Source organism: Aythya ferina (genome assembly GCF_964211825.1).
Source record: "Aythya ferina genome assembly, chromosome: 3".
Classification (NCBI taxonomy): domain Eukaryota; kingdom Metazoa; phylum Chordata; class Aves; order Anseriformes; family Anatidae; genus Aythya; species Aythya ferina.
In genome coordinates, this window is record NC_140298.1 from 78602731 (window position 1) to 78625238 (window position 22508).

At 41.1% G+C, this 22508-nt stretch overlaps 1 protein-coding gene across 3 annotated transcripts in view; it reads left to right on the forward strand.

The window, feature by feature from the left end:
* The window catches only part of NKAIN2 (sodium/potassium transporting ATPase interacting 2), a gene marked incomplete at its 3' end in the record, with an annotated part of 590593 nt that overhangs the window by 555385 nt on the left and 12700 nt on the right, over positions 1-22508 (forward strand). For all 3 annotated transcript variants that reach the window (XM_084514224.1, XM_084514225.1, XM_084514226.1), the window contains exon 5: positions 7850-7910. In XM_084514224.1, coding sequence (XP_084370350.1) covers positions 7850-7910 — 61 coding nt within the window. The remainder of the gene's footprint in view (positions 1-7849; positions 7911-22508) is intronic.

Below are 22508 nucleotides of genomic sequence, written 5' to 3' on the forward strand. Positions count from 1 at the left end.
ACAGGAAGAGGTTTTATTGACCTTGAAACCCCCCTGACATTTAATGTTGTTATATTGTGCATCTAGAGCAAATGTTTGTGCTAAGCAATGCATTTGCTAGATGTATAGATCCTAGGGAGATGCAATGATGTGGTGCCCCACCATGTAAACTGCTTTGTACTTTCACCGAGATACTTCTATTACCTTACACCAGAGCATGAGGCTTGAGGGAGCTATTTAGTTAAGAAAAGTTCAGTCTTCCCTCTTCTGCCCTATGTGCATTGCCAGACAGGGAGGATATCCCACCTTCCCACTCTATGCACAGGCACAGACAGTCAAGCAAAGCCTCCCCCTGCCTTAGCCACCTTCCTGGCTGCTCTGTTGCTGATGGCACTGCCAAAGAGATTTGTCTATTCCTCTGCTGTTATTCCACAGCTTCCACTTGGCTTGTGAATGACTGTTACTGTGTTTTAACAATCAATCACTAATTAGGTTTTAGCACTTAAGGCCCTATTCATCTAGAGCTTTTCAATGTATGCAATATTTTGCTTTCTTTTTGTAAGTTAAAATAATGAACTTTGCTGCTGAAGAGTTTCTTCATCTGAGCTATGAATTTTGCACAGTATACAGCAATCTTCCTCGTCAACACTGTTATCACTGGCCATCACAGAAGCAGTTTGATCAAAGCATCATTAGGCTGTTAAACTGTGACCACCACCATAAAGCCAGGGTACAGCTGAAGTTGTGTACCCTTTAAGCTTCCTGATTCTCAGCTGCCATCAATGCCTTCAAATAAACAATAGATTACCACAGGGAAAGTAAATAGCACCATGTAGAAATAGTCAGCCTTTACTGGAAAGTCTCACCTCTGATGAAATGTTCTGGCTTTTGCCACTTATGTTATAGCGTTGTTTTAGCTTAGCCTAACGTATGACGTTGGACAAGAGCAAATCACCTGTGCTACCTCAGTGAACTTTTACTCTACACAGTCTTCATGGTGGGCCACAATCTTGAGAAAATGGCAGTCACAACAACATATTACTCCTTTTTCATCCTCTGCTCTCTCTCCCCTGAACACTTCTGTTTCCCAGATCCTAGGGCCTTGTGTTCACAATCACACCATCAAGGTTCACTTGCCATATGGGTGACTCTACATGGAGGGGTGAGTTTTCACTGAACAGAAGCACTTATATGTGTTTGTTTATCAGGAATTCCGTTATCTTATACCATCAAAATGTTTCTCCCTATGCAATCTACACAAACTTCAGACATGCATATATTTTTCCTACTGCCCCTCAAAAGAGTGAGTAGCATTGATAATCAACTATTTCATCTAATGCAGTTCAATTTAAAATGCTAGGCATTCATTTGGTGGGCTGTGAGCAATCTGTGGCTTTGTTAGATCTTCAGCATAGAGAACTAATTTTTCTTATCTTAATCCTATGGCTGTCTGGAAAAGGTGACACACAGTTAGACATAATGATAAGAAAAGCTACTGCTGCCAAAGGCAGTCAGATACCAAAGCCAGATGATTAAACCATTGCAGAGAATTCCCAGAAGACAAGAGGAGAAAAAGGTCCAAAGTTTTTTCCCATAAAAGTTTTCTTGCTATAAAACCTTCAGAGAAAAGTCCATATGCAGACACATATAGATTCTTGCTTTAATAATCTATTCCTATTAATTACAGAATGGCCAGGGTGATATGGATTTTAAAGCCTTTTACTTTAGTATTTTGTTTCAACTTCATTCTTTGTTTTGTTGTTTTGCTGTTGCTTAGTGGAAAGAGGCAGCTGGTCTTGTTTTAAAAATAAATGGGATGATTTTTCCCAATCTACACAGCTCTAATGGCTAAATCCCTTTGATGCAAGCAGCAGTCACTGTAAACTGTTGACCCCTTTACAATCAGAGTTCTGTTCTAATATTAACAGGTTGGGTTGCAGAGCTATAGTATGAAAGTAAACAGAGAGAAATTTTTCTGATTTCAGGACTTCCCACAATTTGGATAAAATTTACAAATACATGTAACCAAAAATATCTTTTAATCCTCCCTAATCAAGTGAGGAAAGGTAAAGTGGAGACAGTTCCACAATAGCAGAAAATAAAAGAAAAAGGTTTGCTAGTTTTTAATTTTTTTGTTTTGTTTTGTTGTTGGTTTGTTTGTTTTCTTTCAACATTAGTGTCTCAGCCTTAATGGGGCAATGTGCACTTGACCTCCAGCCAGCGTCTCCTGAATAAAGCTGGTGGAGAATTTGATCCTGGCTTCCCAGCTCTACTACCACTTGAAGCGGTGATGTGGGGGTTAACACAGGTCAACCTGTCATGGCGTCCCTTCTGCCCCTTGCAATATGCCTCCTTCAGCTTCCCGAGGGAGTCTAGCAAAGTCCCAGGTGGAACATTTCACCCATGGGAGCAGGGATGCAGGGTTCAACACTGAGCCAAATCTACAGGATGCCCTGCCACTCAGTTAACATAGAGGTTGGCAATAAAGGACCCCTACTACCATTTCATACAAGCTGATAGCCCCTACATTTTGAGTTTTGTTTGATGTCTGAAGTAGGAAAAAGTACATCCTTCTCTTTTAGATGTGAGCAGAAATCATGGAAAAGTGCCAAATATCATGCGGTTATCAAAAGCATAAATCAGACAGAAATACCCATGGAAGTGGTAAGATTTCCAGAAAGTTTTAGGTCAGATTTGCAGAAAAGTCTTGCTAAACTTTCAGAAAATTTGGGTCAAGCTGAGTGTCTGTAATACAGCTTCAAAACAGGTAAGTATGTCCTGCTTTCCTCTGTTGTTAAAGGTTTTCACAGCTCTTATCTGACAAGCCACAGTACTGTGATTTCAGTGCCCCTGTGGTCTCTTCCATTCATCAGGCGAAAAAGCTTGCCAGGGAAGACACTGGAGGAACAGTTACCCTGAACAAGACAGAACCACTCTCAAGTGCCCAGCAGCATTTCAAACAAAAACATTCTAGCAGGTCTTCATGATGATCTTCAAATACCTACACAAAAAGGAAATCTCCAGAAAATTGAATAGTCCCCTGAGAAATAAATAAAGGCTTTATGCTAAGCACCACCTAGACAGCTGATATAACAAAGATTACGATGCTTTGGTTGAAATAAATGAATTTTTTATCACACTTCTGTTTTCCAGTGTGTCTACATTTATCTGTATTTATGATTCCTATTTTATTGTGCATGCTGAAAAAAATAAATAAATAAATAAAAAATAAATAAATAAAGTCAATCTTGGGCACCTTTCAGACTAAGAAAGGAAAGAAAAAGTATTCGACAATTATATAGGTTAAGAAATTATGGCTTTGTATTTATTTATTTTTATTTAATTTCCTGATTGTACACTAAATACCATGGTGGTCATAGTAATTTAGCATTGTCTTTTTTTCAATAATTATTTTATTGCACAGAAGAAAGGAGCTTGTCCTTATCAATGAATGATTCTTTTCAGACAACATGCAAATTGTTAATCCTGTGGAATAATGACATCAAGGCCACATAGCCTACATTCCCCATCAGTAATCTGGTCTTGTATCAACAGTTTTCCAATGCTCCTCTTATGACATTAAACATGGACAAATGACAGAGTTCCGGAAATGGCAAATGTAAGCATAAATAAAACTGTACCTCAGCCGAGCAGTTCCCATGGAACATAGCTTGAGATTTATATCAAACTCTACCATTGATGCTCACTCACCACCAATGCTGCAGGCAGTGAAATCATGCTTGAAAAGGTTTTTGCAGAGGGCAGCGTTAGAACCACCATGGCACTGATTTAGTTCTACCAATACTCTACCTACCGATACTCTGTTTCATCAAAATCTTTTTTTTTTTTTTTTTTTTTTTTTTTTCTAGAATATAAAACACTCACATACGGTGAAGCTAAGTCCATGGGCTATTTCCATAACCCCTAAGTCATTTGTCTTCATCTTCAGATTTCAACTTATGACCTTATCACACTCAGATCTTACCATCTTTTAATTTTTGTTTCTTCCTTCCTGGCATTCTTTTTTTTTCAGGTGTCTAGTTTAATAAAGAGAACTCCTGATAAGTATCTACCTAGATATTGCTTTAAAAGAGGGAAAGGTGGGGGCCTTGACCAGGAATGATAGGTTCTCATATAAGCATTTTCCCAAATCTGATGTTATTTTCAGTGTATGAAAACATTAATCTCCATAAAAGAACTGAGAAAAAAAAATAGGAAGACAGGATTTTGATCAATACTGATTCTGGTTAAGTTTGATCACAGAACTTTACATATGGGGCAAGTCTGGAAGTATACTCACAAAAATGTCAGGAGCTGATAAGAGTCTAGCAGTGTAACAGAACACTGCTGATTTGAGTAGAGAATATTCAGACAGGCTTTTTCTTTGTCTTATCTGACTGTAACAAGGGAATAAGATGTATTATCTCAATTCCATAATTAATCTCATTGCCATCTCTTTAGTAGTGTTATTACATTGCTGACAGTTTTTAGGCTGTTGATTTTGTTTTTTGTAATTCTTATACTACACCCAGTTTTGCTCTGTTTGAGGGCCTTCCAGGAATATATTAATTAATGTGATTAACCTCTATCGTTTGTTTTTTGTTTGTTTGTATTCTCTTTCCTGATCTTCTCCAGGGAGTATGTTCAGTGAGTGTTTTGTTTGAAATTTACTTGATGTATATTGTTCTGTATATAGATGGGTTGTAGTGTGTTATTATTAGACAAACAAGGTCAAAGAAATGTACCTTGTACTATAACAATGGTGGCAAATTTCATGTGAACCCTTCTTTGCTGTGAGAATTCTTTAACAGTCTTAGCTGACAGGTCTCCAGGAAAGCTCTGCCATGTGCACAGGTAAGATTTACCCTCCTCACACGAAGCCTGAGTCCACTGGGCAGGAAGCATATCCTTATCCCATAGATCTCTGTAGTCACCATAGGCTCAGGCCATTGAGCATGCTAAAAGTAAAAATGACCACTTTCAGTTCTGAACCCCAGCTTCCAGTGAGTGCCCACTGTTGTTGATGCAATTAGATGATAAATCTTGAATTACAAGCATTGGATCAGAACAGATAAAGGATAAATGGCTTGGTATAGGAGAAGAAGGAGGAAGGAAGGAAGGAAGGAAGGAAGGAAGGAAGGAAGGAAGGAAGGAAGGAAGGAAGGAAGGAAGGAAGGAAGGAAGGAAGGAAGGAAGGAAGGAAGGAAGGAAGGAAGGAAGGAAGGAAGGAAGGAGGGAAGGAAGGAAGGAAGGAAGGAAGGAAGGAAGGAAGGAAGGAAAGAAATAATGTGATGTTCAAATTAAAACAAAATTATGTGTACCAAGCACAGGATTAGATAGACGTGGGAAAAGATGAGGTTTATTTTAAAACTCTTATTATTTCAAAGGAAACAAACTACCATTTGTATTTAAAACAGGACAATTTCTAGCTATAAGGAACTCTTTCAATCAGCAAACTCATGTGATGAAATGCTGTAGGATTTACTTACATATCAAAAGAGTTCCCCAGATATTTAAGGGATGCAACTGAATACAATTAAAAGATTAATTGTAAGAACAGATTGTGATACAGTTTGTTTGCTGTGCTTTGTGAGAAAAGTTTAGTTAATAGCATGTAAACTTGTGGTGTTTTCACAGAGAGTAAAGTGTTGAACCATATTACAGGAAAAGCTTTACCACTGCAGTTGCCTACTAGAGATGCAACTGCTCAGCTCTCTTGGATGTGATGGTCTGTAAAAAGAGAACAGAGAAAATATTAAGCCAAGGTTCACATCCAAGAATGGAATCATTAATGAAAACCTTGCTGGACCTAATTCTTTGCTGGATTAAACCTCATGTAAAGTCATTCAAGTTGGTGGGTTATGCAGTGCATAAGTCAGTGGAGTAAATTAGCCCTCTGTCTTGAAGCCAAGAAACCAAAGGAAAGAGCAGCCCAATAAAGCAGGATGAAATGCTGATATTAGCTGAACACCACTGTTCTTGGTACACTGTGTTCTTTGTGTCCAGCAGTGAATATGTCATCTCCCCCAGGTGTAAAATCTTTGCAGCAGCACTATAAGGCAGATTTATAATAAATGACAAAATTAATGATTTAGTTCTGTTGTAATGCCACTTCTGGGCTCCCAACAGGAGCTTAAGCAGTTAGCAGACAACACCTGTACTGGCTACAGTGTGGTCTCCAAATCAAGCCTCAATTTTTTCACAAAAATCTTGGGCCTGGCTTTTTTTTTTTTCCTATTTTATTTTTTTTCTTTTTTTTTCTTTATTTGTATTTCACATATACAGATGTAGGTACAGAGAGATTTCTATAGAGAAAATTGGCACAAATACCAGACAGATCTGTGTAAAAGCTAGAGTAAATTAAGCACAGTCACTGCCTGCAATATGAAGCCACTAAGAGACAGAGGAAATTTGTTTGAATTTCATTTGTACAGCTAAAATTAATGATGATAGGAACGCGGAACACTGCAGTGATTGTAGAAGTGCCTTGGATTTGTTAAATAAATAAATAAATAAATTCATTTGCACTAACCACTCTTCATAATAATAGATAGTTCCCACATGTCACTGCATGACCCACTCATTAGTTTGTCTGAAATTAAGATCATAATCTCCCTCAACCACAGATTATGTGTTGTTTTTTTTTACATCATGCACACTTAGAACTCAGTCTTAGCTGGAGCTGTTAGATACTTTTTATTATCCAAATAAAGAATGAATTCCAAAACTCTACAGTTGGATTCAGAGCTCATGAATAATCTCTGTGAGGCCACCTATACAGGAGTAACGCATTTGAACATCATGGCTCACTTTTCACTACAAGGAGATGAAACTTGAATTCCTTTGACTTCCTACCATGCAACCCAGCAAAAAGCTAAAGGATGGAAAACAGTTAGTTGACAATCATTAGAGAAAACTTTCCAAACCCATATGTACGGGAAGCCATGCAGAGTGCAACACATGGCACATGATGTTGTTCTGTTGCTTCTGGCATGGTTGTTACCTCTCAGCCAACAGAGCTTCGTGGAAGGACTAGCAGAGGTCTCTTGTGATACTTAGCTCATGACATTTGTATACTGGCCATTTTTTTCCCTTTTTTAATTATTTTTTTTTCAAGTGATGATGTAAAATAAGCAGTCTGCCATGGTACTCAAGCAGCACTATGGTTTTCAATTTCTTTAAATTGTGTTATTTCTGTTTATAATTCACTTCTGGGCATGTTCTGGGAGAGGAATGGAGGTAACAAGATTTGAATTTGTCACCTACAGCATGAGATACTGATGCAAACACTTCCAGACCTAACTAAATTGACAGATATGTCTTGAGGCTTGGGGACTATTGGAGAAACAGGAATGTATCTCAGTATCAGATCCACAGCCCTAATTTCAAGTGATAAAATATCATTATAAAGATGGTTTACAAGTGAACTGACTTTGTCTCAGATTTTGTTGGCAAGATTCTGCTAAAAAAGCAGAGTTCTGCTAGAGGATTAAGTTTTGTTGGCAAATGAATCTGAGTGACATAAACATTAATATTTGCAGTTGTTAAACTGCCATCCACCTAACCATCCGTCTAGTTTCAGAGTTTTCAATAATTAAAAAGAAGCTATTTCTATAATGGAAAATCTTCTATCAGTTTTCTGGAATTTTTATTGCAGGGTTTGTTTTTCAAGAAAAATGCCAACTTCTGACCATTTCCAAAAGAATCACATAGGAAATTCACTCGTTATTAGAATTAACTAACTGTTGTAAAAAAAAATAAAAAAATATATATATATATTTCTGTAGTTTCTGTTGTTGTTTTTCTAAAACCAACTCATGTTTTTCTATTGTATTTGTTTTACATCTAACACTATTACATTTTGTTTCAGCTGGCGGGCTTCATCTATGCCTGTTATGTTGTGAAATGTATTACTGAAGAAGAGGACAGCTGTAAGTACTAAAGCTTTATTACATACAAAATGAATTCTGTTTTTTAAATCACCCTTCCACTATGCTGGCTCTTGCTGACTTGAACCTAAATGCCTTACTATATTGTAGCCAGAACACATTTTCTGTCCATCCATCTTGATCTATAATTTCCAAATGCCTGGAAGACAAAGGAGTTATGAAATGTAGCTTAAAAAAATACACACTCCTTTCTTCTGAATAGATTGTTGTAATTGTTTTTACCTCACAGTTTATCTTAAGATAAACACACCAAAAAAAAAAAAATCCTAATTGGCAAACCCAACCTCTTTTGTTTGTTTGTTTGTTTGTTTGTTTTCTATTTTTATTATTCCATGCTGTTAACTATTTTCACGTTAATAGGCTACCACTGAGGGTATAGCTCTTCTATGTTGACCTCTGTGTTGGCTTGTAAAAGCACTTCTGGCAAGAAATATCTTTAGATCATTGCAGAACCTTCATTTATGAAAGGTGAAACCATAGAGTTCCTCTTTGTTCACGCTGTTCTCAGGGTACAATTACAAGGAACAAAATGAGTTCATAAAGATGTATGTTTGTGTTTCTTCTGCTTATTTATGTCAATAGAAGCCTGTTGAGCAGAATATGTTCTTAATACATGTTATGGAGCCAAGCCATTTCATTTTTTCCTCTACTCTAACCTTGATTTTTTAAAAAGGGCCACTGCAGCATTTCTGTACATGTTGAGATTCATACCAAAGCACTTCAGAATCAAGTATCAGAACTGCATGTAACTTTGATAAAATATACATGAATCCTAGAGAGAGTTTTGCAACAGGAAGCTAAAGGGCTTTTATTTGACTGAGAGCACTGCTAGAGCTGGTGGGGGTTCTTTTGTGTACTCTGCTGTGTATAGAAAACAGCTGAAACCCTGTAATCTACGGGTAATGCAGCGCCACTGTGAGCCGTCAAAGGAAGATTTAGTGCTGAAATCAAACCATACTTTGGAGGTCTCTCAGATGATGTTCCTCTCAGTTGTCTGTGTGGTTCTGTGGAGGTGAGGAAGGCAGGAGTAAAAAGAGTGTGTGGACAAGCGTGTGGAGCAGGGATATGCCATAAATATGTCTTGTCTTCTTAGTGATGAACCCAAGTCATGTATGCTTCCTCATATTCTTCAGCTTAGTGTGCTCTCTGTTCACAGAGCTAAAGTGTGGTGATTCCTCGCTCCTCAAATGAAATCCTTTTTAATACCATCCTGCCTTCTCTTCCGAGGGCTTAAATCTTTTTCATTCTTCTGTAATGCTTTAGGGTGTAATAGAAGTAAAAAGTGAGGAAGGGACTGGTGACTTGGCTCACTGAACAGGCGCAGAAGTCAGAGAATGTTTGGAAGATCTCTCCTGTGGGCTGTAAGACAGTGTTCCTGGCAGCAAGGTGCTGCGGCCAATATGCTATTGTTTTCTGCTCACTGCCAGGGGAGCTCCCTGGTGTTTGGAAGCCGCAGATTATCATGCTTCTTTGAACCTTTTCTTGTGGTTGTCTTACCCATTTTGAGGCCTTTATTAATTTTCTAGTATGCCTTCACCAGGCCCCCTCTCCTTGCCAATGAGCTGTCTCAGCTGCCTGGAAGAGCTTCACTGGAGCAAGACCCCACTCAACACAACATAGCCCTCGTGAGCACAGCCCATGTGGTCTTGCTGCCAGTGAGTTCTGGAAGCCTGGATGAAAAGAAAAAAAAAAAAAAAAAAAGATTAAAGGGAACTCAGTAGCAGAGTCATCCCAACACTGTAACAACTTTCAGACTAGATTTGGCCTCTTGAGGTATCATAAAATGAAAGTGGCCTTGCTTTCCACTGAGAGCACCCCATACAGATATCCCCTGACCAGGTTTGATTTCAGAATGTTTTATTTCCATTTAGATCTGTTTTCTTGCCTTTCCCTCCCTTTTGGCATCACATGACTCTATCACACTCCTCTGGGATGTAACGTATCTCTTATGGATGCCATGCTATTTAGTATTCATAAATGGAATGAAGACAGCCCTCTTGCCCACAGTGTACTCCCTCCCCCAAGACTTGCTGGACATTTCTGCTAGTTCAGCAGAAAAATCTTTACTGTGCTGCCCACCAACTTTACTGTGCTGACCTGTATGCATACCTGGTAAAGAATGAGGCTGGGATTGCTCTTGTATGCAGTTTGGCAGCTGGTGCTCCTTCTGTGTGTTAAGATGTGTCAATTGAGAATGATCCTCTACTAAGACAAGTCACTACAAAGCAACTCTCCCACACCCCTGACATGCTTTCCTAGCTTCTGAAATGGTTTGTGAAGAACAGCAGAGGGTCTCTGCCATCTTAGCCACCTCCACATTTGCAGGCATCACAGGGGAAAGAATCTGGTTTTAGATCTCTGGTTTTCAGGACCACCCATACACATGTATGAGTGGGATGCCTTGGTGCCAAGCACAGAGGACCATAAGGACAAACCTATCAGGCCTCACCAAAGGGGCACCAAGTCCTGTTGAATAGTTGAATGAGACTGAATCAGTAGAAAAACTTTTTGGTTTGGACATGCTGAATATCAATATGCTCGGCTCCATTTCTTCTACTTTGCTAATGTGTCATGGAAGCAACAGCTGCCTGGAAGAGAAGAAGAAGACGCAGGAACACTAAGCCTGCAAGAGTGGACAGAGAAAAAGAGAAAAAGTCAAGCAACCTCCAAGAGCCAGACAGGGGCATATTCTGGATTTTAACCAGAGGAATGCATCAGCACTGCTCAGGAGCAGAGAAGGTGCCTTCTGTTGCAATCTTCTGTTGGCATGGATCCTCAACCATAGAAACACAATCAAGTTGCAAACTACTTCAGCTGAATTAGCTTTGCTCTCAGAATAATTGGAACAAGCTGAAAGAATAACTATTTCTCTGTTCTTTATGCAGATTTTATTAAAAGAACAAATGAGAGAGGGAAGAATTAAGCAAACATTTCTCTAAGATTAACCTTCTCTAACCTCACTGAAGGATTAAGAATGGAACAATAAAATGATCAAATCAGGGTCACAACTAAGACTGAGTCAGCAAGCCTTCAGGTTTTAATCACCCACACATTAAATATATCCAGCAGCAGACCCCCTAAATCAAAGTACAAGTCTGCACTACCTCTCAATCTGCTTTGGGTTAATTCTACACTGAGGATTAAAGAGGAAGCTGCTCTCCTTCTCATTGCAGTCCCAAGCAGTGCTCTCACACTGAGCACACCAGAGCCAAACTACAGCACCCATCTCCAAGAATCAGACAAGGGTGATTTTCTCCAGCTACTTCTCTTGTTGGTTTGTCAGTCTCAAAGGTCACTTCTGCATCTTGTTCCCTGTGGTTGTGTAGGGAAGAGGAACTGTGAGGATCGCAGCACCTCAGGTCTTGGCCAGGGAAAGACAAAGGAGGATGGGTGTCCAGCAGGGCTGCTACCAACTCAGTGCTCTCCTTTTCACTGTTGCCACTGGTATGATGACTAAGCCATTGTCATTCTTCCTTCATTAACATTATTTGCTGCAGCAATTAAAAATAAAGCATGGAAATGTCAGCAACAATCATTACTTGGAGGCATTCAACAGCAGTAAACTTCTCGGAGCTCCTCATTTGTTTTCTAAAATCATATTAGGCCTGCATTTTTCAAAGGCTGCACATTATTTTTAATAACATTGAAATGTTCATTTAATGTGTATTTCCTCACTAGCAATTTGGCTCCCTGCTATAAGATGTTACTGCCTTAGTAAAGTAAATTCAATGTATTTTTGAAAATGTTATTATATATACAGATTTTTAGTGGAAAACTCTGGAATGCAAGCAGTGAAGCTGCATTCTCCTGGGGCTTTCTGTCTGTAAACACTTAAAAAAAAAGAAACTTGTGTTACTGAAGTGGGAATTCTGCACTCTCAGATTCTGGTGAGGGAAAGGGGACTGGCTTGTTATTAGAGGGACAGCTCCGGCCAGGAAAGAACTCCAACCCAAATGTCAGGAGATAATGGAAAATTTAGCCTATTTTCACAGTGAAATCCTAATCCACAAGGTTCCTTTGCAGATCCAGACGGGGGGGGGGGGGGGGGGGGGGGTGGGGAGTAAATCTACCCTATCAAAATTCCAAGGCAAACAAAGAAATCTGACCCATCAGACTGCTCCCAGAGTACCATGGAGAGTACCATATTAGCTGCTAGTACGGCTACGGCTTTGCACTAGCATCTCATACTAGCAGGGATCCAGCTTGCATGTACATTATCTTTTCTCTTGGCATTGTTTCTAGGTAAACCACAAAGCAAAAGAAATCACAACTAGGTTAAGTAGATTTTTGCTGCATATCCCCTTGAGCCCAGCATTTGGAGATGTCTGACACAGAAATAAAGCTCTAGCTAACCTTTTAAAATCATTTTACTTCCCCCTGTAAAAGCTTGAATTCAAGATTCTATTTGAATTACTGAGAACATTCAAGAGTACAATACCCTGGATAGTGGATATTCACTGGTGTGCAATACAGCATAGCAGTTATGTGACAATAAACTCATTGCCAAACAACAACCCATTCTGAGATCTCATGCCTGACCTGGAAAGTACAAAGGTGGTGAAAAGATTTTCCTTTGGAAGACAATATTAAACTTATTAGTTGTAAGAGATGAGAAATTTGGACAAACATACAGGGTAGAGAGAGTAGACTTTATTTTTAGCTCTGTTACAAGCTCCTTTCCACCTATGGGCAGGTTATTTAACCTCACTATACTTCTATTTTCCATATTTAGAATGGGAAATAATGACAGGGATAAACTCACAGGTGTGTTGCTTCATAACTTTGAGCTTCTAGGATGAAAGACACTATTGAAGTGCAGAATATGCTCGGATAACACTTTATTTCTGTGCCAAATGCTTTTCACAACCTGCTTAGAGAGACATTACAGAGAATTACTTTCTCGGCTTCCATCCCTGCTTAAAAATCTCTAAGACAAAGAGAAAATAAAAGAAAATTTCTCTCCTGTCTTCTGGTGAATATGGCTGTAAATTCTGAATACCAAGATGGGAGAAGCATAGAAAGAAAATATGGATGGAGCAGAAACTACTGCTGAGGGGAGTGCAGAAGATGACTGAAACCATCTTTCTGTATTCAGGGCTGGGATCAAATGCAACTCCAGAGGTTATTGTCACAGGAGGCCTTTCTGATCTGTTCCCTCCTGGTGACATTACAGCTGGAGTGTTCAATGCAGCATTATTTGTTACGCTAGACTAGAGATAAGAAGGGAGGTACCAGGTCTATCCAGCCTCATGTCCAGAATCCAGCAATGAATAACGCCTGATGCTTACTTGGACCTTTATTTGCTGCATAAGCATATAAGAACACAGAAGGTTTGTGGTTCCCATAAAATTCTGGGAGTAATTTGCAGTTTAGGGACTTCCTTAGCCAGAAATGGTCTTGTTGCATTTAATTGCCAACAACATGATTTTCCTCCTGAACATGTCCCTCTCCATTTGAACCAAGAACATTTTCACAGAATCACAGAATCACAGAATTTCTAGGTTGGAAGAGACCTCAAGATCATCGAGTCCAACCTCTGACCTAACGCTAACAGTCCCCACTAAACCATATCCCTAAGCTCTACATCTAAATGTCTTTTGAAGACTTCCAGGGATGGTGACTCCACCACTTCCCTGGGCAGCCTGTTCCAATGCCTAACAACCCTTCCGGTAAAGAAGTTCTTCCTAAGATCCAACCTAAAACTCCCCTGGTGCAACTTAAGCCCATTCCCCCTCGTCCTGTCACCAGGCACGTGGGAGAACAGACCAACCCCCACCTCACTACAGCCTCCTTTGAGGTACCTGTAGAGAGCAATAAGGTCGCCCCTGAGCCTCCTTTTCTCCAGGCTGAACAAGCCCAGCTCCCTCAGCCGCTCCTCGTAGGACTTGTTCTCCAGACCCCTCACCAGCTTCGTTGCCCTTCTCTGCACTCGCTCGAGCACCTCGATGTCCTTCTTGTAGCGAGGGGCACAAAACCGAACACAGTACTCGAGGTGCGGCCTCACCAGAGCCGAGTACAGGGGGACAATCACTTCCCTAGACCTGCTGGCCACACTGCTTCTTATGCAAGCCAGGATGCTGTTGGCCTTCTTGGCCACCTGAGCACACTGCTGGCTCATATTCAGCCGACTATCCACCATCACTCCCAGGTCCTTCTCTGCCTGGCAGCTCTCCAACCACTCATCTCCCAGCCTGTAGCTCTGCTTGGGGTTATTGCGCCCCAGGTGCAGGACCTGGCACTTGGCCTTGTTGAACTTCATACAGTTGACCTCAGCCCATTGGTGCAGCCTATCCAGATCCTCCTGCAGAGCCTTCCTACCCTCAAACAGATCAACACACGCGCATAGCTTGGTGTCATCTGCAAACTTACTGAGGGTGCACTCAATGCCCTCGTCCAGATCATCAATGAAGATATTAAAGAGGACCGGCCCCAGCACCGAGCCCTGGGGAACGCCACTAGTGACTGGCCTCCAACTGGACTTGACTCCATTTACCACGACTCTTTGGGCCCGGCTATCCAGCCAGTTTCTAACCCAATGAAGCGTGCGCCAGTCCAAGTCAAGAACAGCCAGTTTCTTGAGGAGAATGCTGTGGGAGATGGTGTCAAAAGCCTTGCTGAAGTCAAGGTAGACCACATCCACAGCCTTTCCCTCATCCACCCAGCGTGTCACTTTGTCATAGAAGGAGATCGGGTTCGTCAAGCAGGATCTGCCTTTCATAAACCCATGCTGACTGGGCCTGATTGCCTGCTTGCCCTGCAAGTGCTGCGTGATGACTTTCAAGAGGATCTACTCCTTGAGCTTTCCTGGCACTGAGGTCAAACTGACAGGCCTGTAGTTTCCCGGTTCTGCCCTCCGGCCCTTCTTGTAGATGGGCGTCACGTTTGCTAGCCGCCAGTCAACTGGGACCTCCCCCGATAGCCAGGACTGCTGATAAATGATGGACAGTGGCTTGGCCAGCTCCTGTGCCAGTTCTCTCAGTACCCTTGGGTGGATCCCATCCGGCCCCATCGACTTGCCTACTTCCAAGTGCCGTAGCAGGTCACCAACCAGTTCTTCGCAGATAGTGAGGGCCACATCCTGCTCCCCATCCCCTTCCACCAGCTCAGGGTACTGGGTATCCAGAGAACAACCGGTATTGCCACTAAAGACTGAGGCAAAGAAGGCATTAAGAACCTCTGCCTTTTCCTCATCTCTTGTAACTAAGTTTCCCCCCGCATCCAGTAAAGGATGGAGATTCTCCTTAGTCAAGCACAACCTCCTGAGTGAAGGAGTTCCAACAACTCAGCTTTATATTTTGTTAGCTTTGCCCTTACCCTTTGTGTAATGCACCCAGTATCTTGCAATGGAAAACACTGAACAGTCATTCTGCCTTCACTTCTTCCATGTTACCACAAGTTTTCTTGAACTTCACCAGCTGCCTCCTTCAGCTTCGCTGGGAATATTACAGAACTTGCGATCATTTTTGGTAGGTGAGAGGGGTATTCTGCATCTTCAAACCCTTTATATCATCAAAATAATGGAAGCAGAATCTGTCATGAAGGAATGGCAGTATGGTAAGGAGAAATACATTTGCACTTTGGGGTCCCTCACTGATGCCACCAGACATCAAGGATGGTATTCATCTCAAGTACTTACAATCATATGTAACTAGGCCTGCAGTTTAATGATCAAGTTTTCCACTACAGTCAGTAACACCGAAGAACATCTTGTCCTGTCTGTGTTAGACACCTTTCTTACAACAGGATGCATCACTGGGCTGATCTGTTTGCTTTATGCTAAGGAGGGCCCAGGCAGTCTAAAGAGGGAGCATAGGAACAAATTAACGTAGCAACAAATAAAAGCCGATATTTAAAACAATTGTTCTCCAGCTGTTGAACAGGTCATTCATGAATGAGAAGTCAATGAACAGGCTACAAAAGCTGAAGCTACGTCTAGTTTTTGCTCAGCTGTGCTCTCCAATTCACAGCCTGTAGCTAAATTAGAAGCTTTTTTGTTTACTTGTTTCATTTAGTGTGGTGACTGCTACATGAACTAAGTGAAACAAAAGGAGGGAAATGGGATGCCTTCAGATGTCAGGAAGGCATCCTTATGCCTCCAGTTGATGGAAGCACAGAGGGAGGGAAGCCTTTAAAATTCCATAGTACTGCCTCATGCTTGTTATCCTGAAGAGAGTTGGCTTGGAGAGCTGCACTGACACTAGAAATATCTAGGGTATTTCCTAAAATCTACAGGCAGGTAGTGATAGGATAATGGGGAACAGTTTTAAATTTAAAAAGGATTGATTTAGATTAGATATAAGGAAGAAATTCAATAATATGATGGTCAAGTATTGCAACAGATTGCCCAAAGAAGCTGTGGATGCCCCATCCCTGGAGGTGCTTGAGGCCAGGCTGGATGTGGCTTTGTGTAACCTGGTCTAGTGGGAGGTGTCCCTGACCATGGCAGGAGGTTGGAACTAGATGGTCTTTCAGGTCTCTTCCAACCCAAGCTATTTGATGATTCTATACCTGTACAGAATCAACCTTTTGCAAATAACAATATCTGGTTCCTGAGTCATTATTTCCAGTCATGTCTTGTCTTGAAGAGGACTTTTCATAAGAGCATAAGGCTAGTGTTGAGCATCTCATTCTCACCAGTGCAGAGCAGAGGCACTTTACGTCACACAAGGCTTGCTCGCTGGTTAGAAAGCACAGGCTGAAGATGTCTGTACTGCACAGTACAAGGCTGAAGCACAGGAAAAAAGCCTGGGGTGGGATGTGACAACTGAAACTGGCTGCATTTGAGATGTAAACAGACCTGAGTAGTCCAGGTGTCACAGGGCTTGGCAGACGTTACGATGTCTGATCTGGGATCATTTGGCACTGCACTGCAGAGAGAGAAACAAACTTAAAGCTCAGAGGAGGTGCAGTTTGTTTAAATAATAGCAAGTAATTAGTCTGAAGACAAAATCAGTGATGGCATTTTATAATTACAATTAATTTAAAGGTTAATTTCCTTTGGTGTTAAAATCTTATTTAAAACATTTACCAGGAAAGGAAATTAGGATGTTACTATCAAGATGCATAGAGTGCTTCTGGGAATCCATGTCTATTATCACTAGAAAATTAGGTTAGACTCAAAGTGGGAATTTCAAATCATTTTAGTGTATAATAGATGGTGGTCAGGGCCTTGAGTCAGAAGGGTTGCTAAGGGTAGACTGTACAATTTGCATTTTCTTTGTTTGTGGGATTAATTGCAAATGTTTCCAACAAAAGGGCTGGGTTTATACATGAACAAGCTTGACATGAAAAGAAAATTGGTTATGGATTGCTGCCTTCGTAACTAATGAAGCTGATGTTCAAGGAATCCCTAGGAGACAGGACTGTGGTATGAGACAAATATATAAATAAAATCACATGGGGGGAAATGGTGTCGTTGCTGGCTCCCTTTATGGTAATTTCTCTTCTCCCTTGCTGTCTTTCCTGCCACTCCCCTTGCATCCATCACTGCCTCCTGTGGGGATTGTCAGCTTCAAGTTTAAAAAAAGTCTAAATAACATAATGCGGAGCTTGAAGGAAGTAACATTTCCTTTCCAGCAGCTCATCACAATGGGATACTGCTTAATAAAATCAGTTCATTGTAACAGCCAAGGGGAGATACTTACCTTGCATCATTTTTTTTTAACTATTCACCAGCCATGTTTTGTCCTGGCCAGGAAAGATGTTGCAGAATTATTGGAAAAGTTCTGCACATGTGAAAAGGGAATGAACAATTAACAACTTTTTTACAAAGAAAGATGTATTTTATACCAAAACATTTTGTAAACATGACTTGTCTTGCCATGAATGAACTTGAGACAAAGAAGTCCAGATCAAGTAACACTATCCCATGCAGTTTCATCAAATCAGTGGCAGAAATGAGTTAGTGACAGATCTGATAAAAAAAAAAACATACTTTATTTGAAGAGATTCTCAGGTTGTTGTCACATCTGAATAGGAAGTAGTTGGAAAAACAAGGAAAAATGTTTTGTGATTGAAAAATAAAACATATTTGAAATCAGGCAAAAACATCAAAATTTGAGATCTGCACAGAAAATGCATGGAAAATGATTTCAGATGGACTGTCATACTCTGTTTTGATGCTGGTGAAAGACTTCATTTTGATTTGAATTGTTTGCTGATATTTGGTGTGGTTAGCCAAAATGAGCAGGTGTAAAACAGCCAGCCATGGCTATCCAGACTCAGTCCTGACTGACGGATGGCAACGTCTCAAGTAGGGGTGGTGACAAGTTGCTGCAGGTGGACTAGGTTTGCTAAGCATTTCCTGTGGCCTCAGAAATGTCAGTGTTGTCCTCACTGAGAGCTCCCCACAGTTTTCCACATGCCTGGAACATAACTGCTAAATTATTCTTGTCAACATGCCTTCTGCTAAAGTTTTCCTTATTACTTTTCCTTTCAAATATCTAGATAGGTCTTCATTAGCACTGGATTGTTAACTTTCATAGATTTGGGCCTTAATTCTCCACTTTGTTGCACCTACTGATGAGTCTTATTCTAATTTATTAGTGTGGTGGTCACAGTCGGAGGCCACTGCCCCAAGTATTTTCTTTTTCCTCCCTGTTTTCTTTTTCCCTATTTTTTTTCTTTATTTTTCCTCTCTTTATCACTTACCCATAGCAATGAACTGGATTAGAACAAATTTTTCCTAATGATTAATTTGATAAGCTCTATAATGATTCAGCCATGGTCTGCATTTTCTTTAATTCTTAGAAAGATTTGTCAGACAAAAACTGTTTCGGGGTTAGATTTTTTTGCTCAGAACTCAAGCATAGATATTTGAAAGCAAATAGCTATTATCCAGCAGTGTCCAGGTCTGTCCACTTTAGAAAAACAATATACTCTGCAGACATAATGCTCCCACAGCTGAGTAGAGGTCTTTAACAGATGCTTTACTGAGCCTTGGACAAGCCCCACTGCAAGCATGGACAAGCATTGCAAAGCCTTGCAGGGATCATTTGGCAACCTACCTGACTGCAACCTTATTTCCAGGTGCATAAGCTTGACAGGTGGTTTGTTGAATTTATCAGGTATAAAAGGTGACTCTGACAGTTTCAGTCCAGTATTTCTCTTTGCTGCAGTTACACTCCAGTTGCTTCTTCCAGACTCTTGTTTTTGCCTACTCTGTCCCCATCCCTGTTTCTGCCTCCAGCTGCCTGAGTCTTGCACCTGCCTCTGCTTCCTCAACCTGCTTGGTTACTCCTTACTACTTTCATCCTTGCTCCTTTCTGCTTGTTCAGGTGCTTGTTTTCCTACTACCCCACCATGGTACCTGTTGAAGGCATTGCTCTGGAGCCTGTTCTTTGCCACATCCTCTCTGAGGTTCTGCCATTGACCACACCCCTTCCTCACCTGGGAATCTGAGATGCATTTTGGTTAATCTAATTTCTGGACTCCATCATCATTTATCCTGCTGTTTTCTTCTGGGTGCTACCATGAGCTGGGTTCATCTTGAATGCAGTGTTCCTAATTACAGGGAATAGTGGTCTGTAATCCCTTACCTCTATAAGGGTGGTGACACCAGGTGTTGCTTATAAGGTTTCAAAACCCAGTGTACCTTCCCAGTCCTATGTTATATCTCAGAAAGGATGATCAAGAATCATCCACAGATCAGCAGTGATAGACATAGAAGAAGAACCTGTGGGACTTTATCATCCAGCAGGCATGGGTGATAAAGATGATAAGGCTGCCTTGTCCAACAAGAAACACGATAAGGAGAAAAGAATCCAGAGGAAAAGACTCTGAGGCAATTATCAGAGAATAATTTTGACTATTGTATAAGTAAACAGTAAGGAAATATTGACAATGGTGCAGAATAGGAGATAAGAAACTCTGTAGAAATTAGTGTAGGGCTTTTCCTTTGATAATCCTGTGGACATCATTGGGCTCTGAAATGTTACAAAGTTACAGTTTAAAAATGTGAAGTTTTAATTTTATCTGGCAAATGGGTGAGCTAAGAGCACTTGCTGCCTGTTGAGCAGTTCATTGTGCTGAGAGACCAAGGCTTTGCATTCAAGTCCTTATGCCCTTTCCCCCTGTACTCGGCTCTGGTGAGGCCGCACCTCGAGTACTGTGTTCAGTTTTGGGCCCCTCGCTACAAGAAGGACATCGAGGTGCTTGAGCGGGTGCAGAGAAGGGCAACGAAGCTGGTGAGGGGTCTGGAGAACAAGTCCTACGAGGAGCGGCTGAGGGAGCTGGGCTTGTTCAGCCTGGAGAAGAGGAGGCTCAGGGGCGACCTTATTGCTCTCTACAGGTACCTCAAAGGAGGCTGTAGTGAGGTGGGGGTTGGTCTGTTCTCCCACGTGCCTGGTGACAGGACGAGGGGGAATGGGCTTAAGTTGCACCAGGGGAGTTTTAGGTTGGATCTTAGGAAGAACTTCTTTACCGAAAGGGTTGTTAGGCATTGGAACAGGCTGCCCAGGGAAGTGGTGGAGTCACCATCCCTGGAAGTCTTCAAAAGACGTTTAGATGTAGAGCTTAGGGATATGGCTTAGTGGGGACTGTTAGTGTTAGGTCAGAGGTTGGACTCGATGATCTTGAGGTCTCTTCCAACCTAGAAATTCTGTGATTCTGTGATTCTGTGTGATGCCATTACAGAGCATCCTTGTGCTGGTAGGGAGGCTTTAGCCACAGTTGCTGGCAGATGCGCTCCTTCCCCTGGCTTCATCCATGCTTCATGAGTCTAAATCACTGTGTACTTAGTGCAAAGAGCAGTAATGTTTGATTATCATTGTAAACAAACTTTATTGAGACTGTATTCAAGCAAATTTCCTCCTGTGTGCTGTATTGTGTAACAGGCACCAGGCCATGCTCAAAGCATAAAATAGGTAACTATTTTAGTCTGGAAGCGTCTTCATCAGTGAGGTGGATAGCAGGACACTGGCGAAGCTGCATGAGCAAGAGTGTCAACATATGCTCTTTTATGTATTTTTTTTTTCCATGTGTCATTTCCAAGGCTATTAAAAACAAGCTTAATTTTACTCCCCTCCATTTTTTCTGAATTTGGCCAGCTTTTAGCTAGCAGCGTTTGTGCACAGGTCTCTCTCTTGCATCAGACACTTGCACACCAACAGTGCCTACAGTGACTTAATTCACTCCCAGTCAGGAGCACAATGAAGTGCTTTGCTGTGGCAGTGAATTTGATCACTGCACCTCTGAGGCCAGGGGAGCCATGTCTTTGGCCTCCTGAACATCAGTTATCAGTTTACATCGGTGCATCAGTGCATCAGTTTAACACCTTACACATCAGATGTAACACAGATACACCATGTGTACTCTCTCTGCACTGGACTGCACTGTGTTCAGTCACAATGCGTGTGCAAGAAGTACCCATGTGTACATGCACATATGCTTCCCTGGTCACTCAGTCTTTTTAAATGGTGCCATCTTTATTACATACAATTGTAAATTTGTAATATTATGTTGGTGCTTTAGATTCATTACTATATTTAAGGACAAGCACAATGCCAAACACTGTACAAACAAAAACATCAGCCCTGTTTCTTGGGGCTTGCCATCTATGCATCAGACAACAGGTAGCTGCTGGGTACAGGCAGAAAGGGAGCACAAAGAAACAATGAGCAAATATTAATCCCTGTTAGACAGGAATATCAGTACACTGACACTAATGAGGGGACTGTTTATTAAGAACTTCTTGGAAGGAGAGAAAGTATTTGGAAATTTTACAAGTACGTGGGTCAAGCTGGCACCACAGGGACACAATTTAGCTTTTTAAAATGGAAGGAGGATATACTGATGTGCAGTCTCTAAAAAAGGCTTTAAATGTAAAAAGATTTAGCTTCTGCTTGATGTGATGTGTAAGATGTAATTACTAGCAGGATGCAGAGAGAAGTAATTTAGCCAAAGCAATGAGCCCTGCAGCTTTTGCCTCCTTAATTCAACATTTGGTGAGTTCAGAAAAGGAACAATTGCGGTTTTTGACACCAAGAGCCCTGGGTAAATGTTATAGCTGTGTCAACAGATAGAAGAGTCCTCCTCTTCAATATGGAAAATAATCTTCAGAAATTAAATCATACATAGTCCAGACAAAAGTTGACATCTAGTTTATAACCCCAAGTGAGAGTCAGACCTGTGCTATCGTTCTCTGTGAAGGTTAGAAGGTTAGGGAGGAGCGACCAAGAGTTTTTATATATTAGCCATGCAGAACTGGAAGTTGTGTTTAACTACTCATGGGTAAATACCCATGAGAAGATGAAGATGAAATGAGAAGATGAAATTTTGGTTTGTATAGAAGGAGGGAAGTGAGCGTGAACCCAGTACTCTGTGACACAAAGGTTTTGAGAAGAAAGCAGTGGCTGTGCTGGATGACCGTGGAGAGCACTGTGTGTGCTGGGCTACCAAAAACTCGAATTTGGATAGGAAGGGGCAATCTGATTGTGGTTCCAGCTGCTTGGAAGAGGCAGAATACAGGACAGGAGAAATCCTCTATAGAAATGGGAGAAAGTATATCTACTTTCTGAAAGTACAGGGCTTTTTCCCAACCTTACCCTTTCCTTTTCTTCACAGATAAAGGCACACATCCCC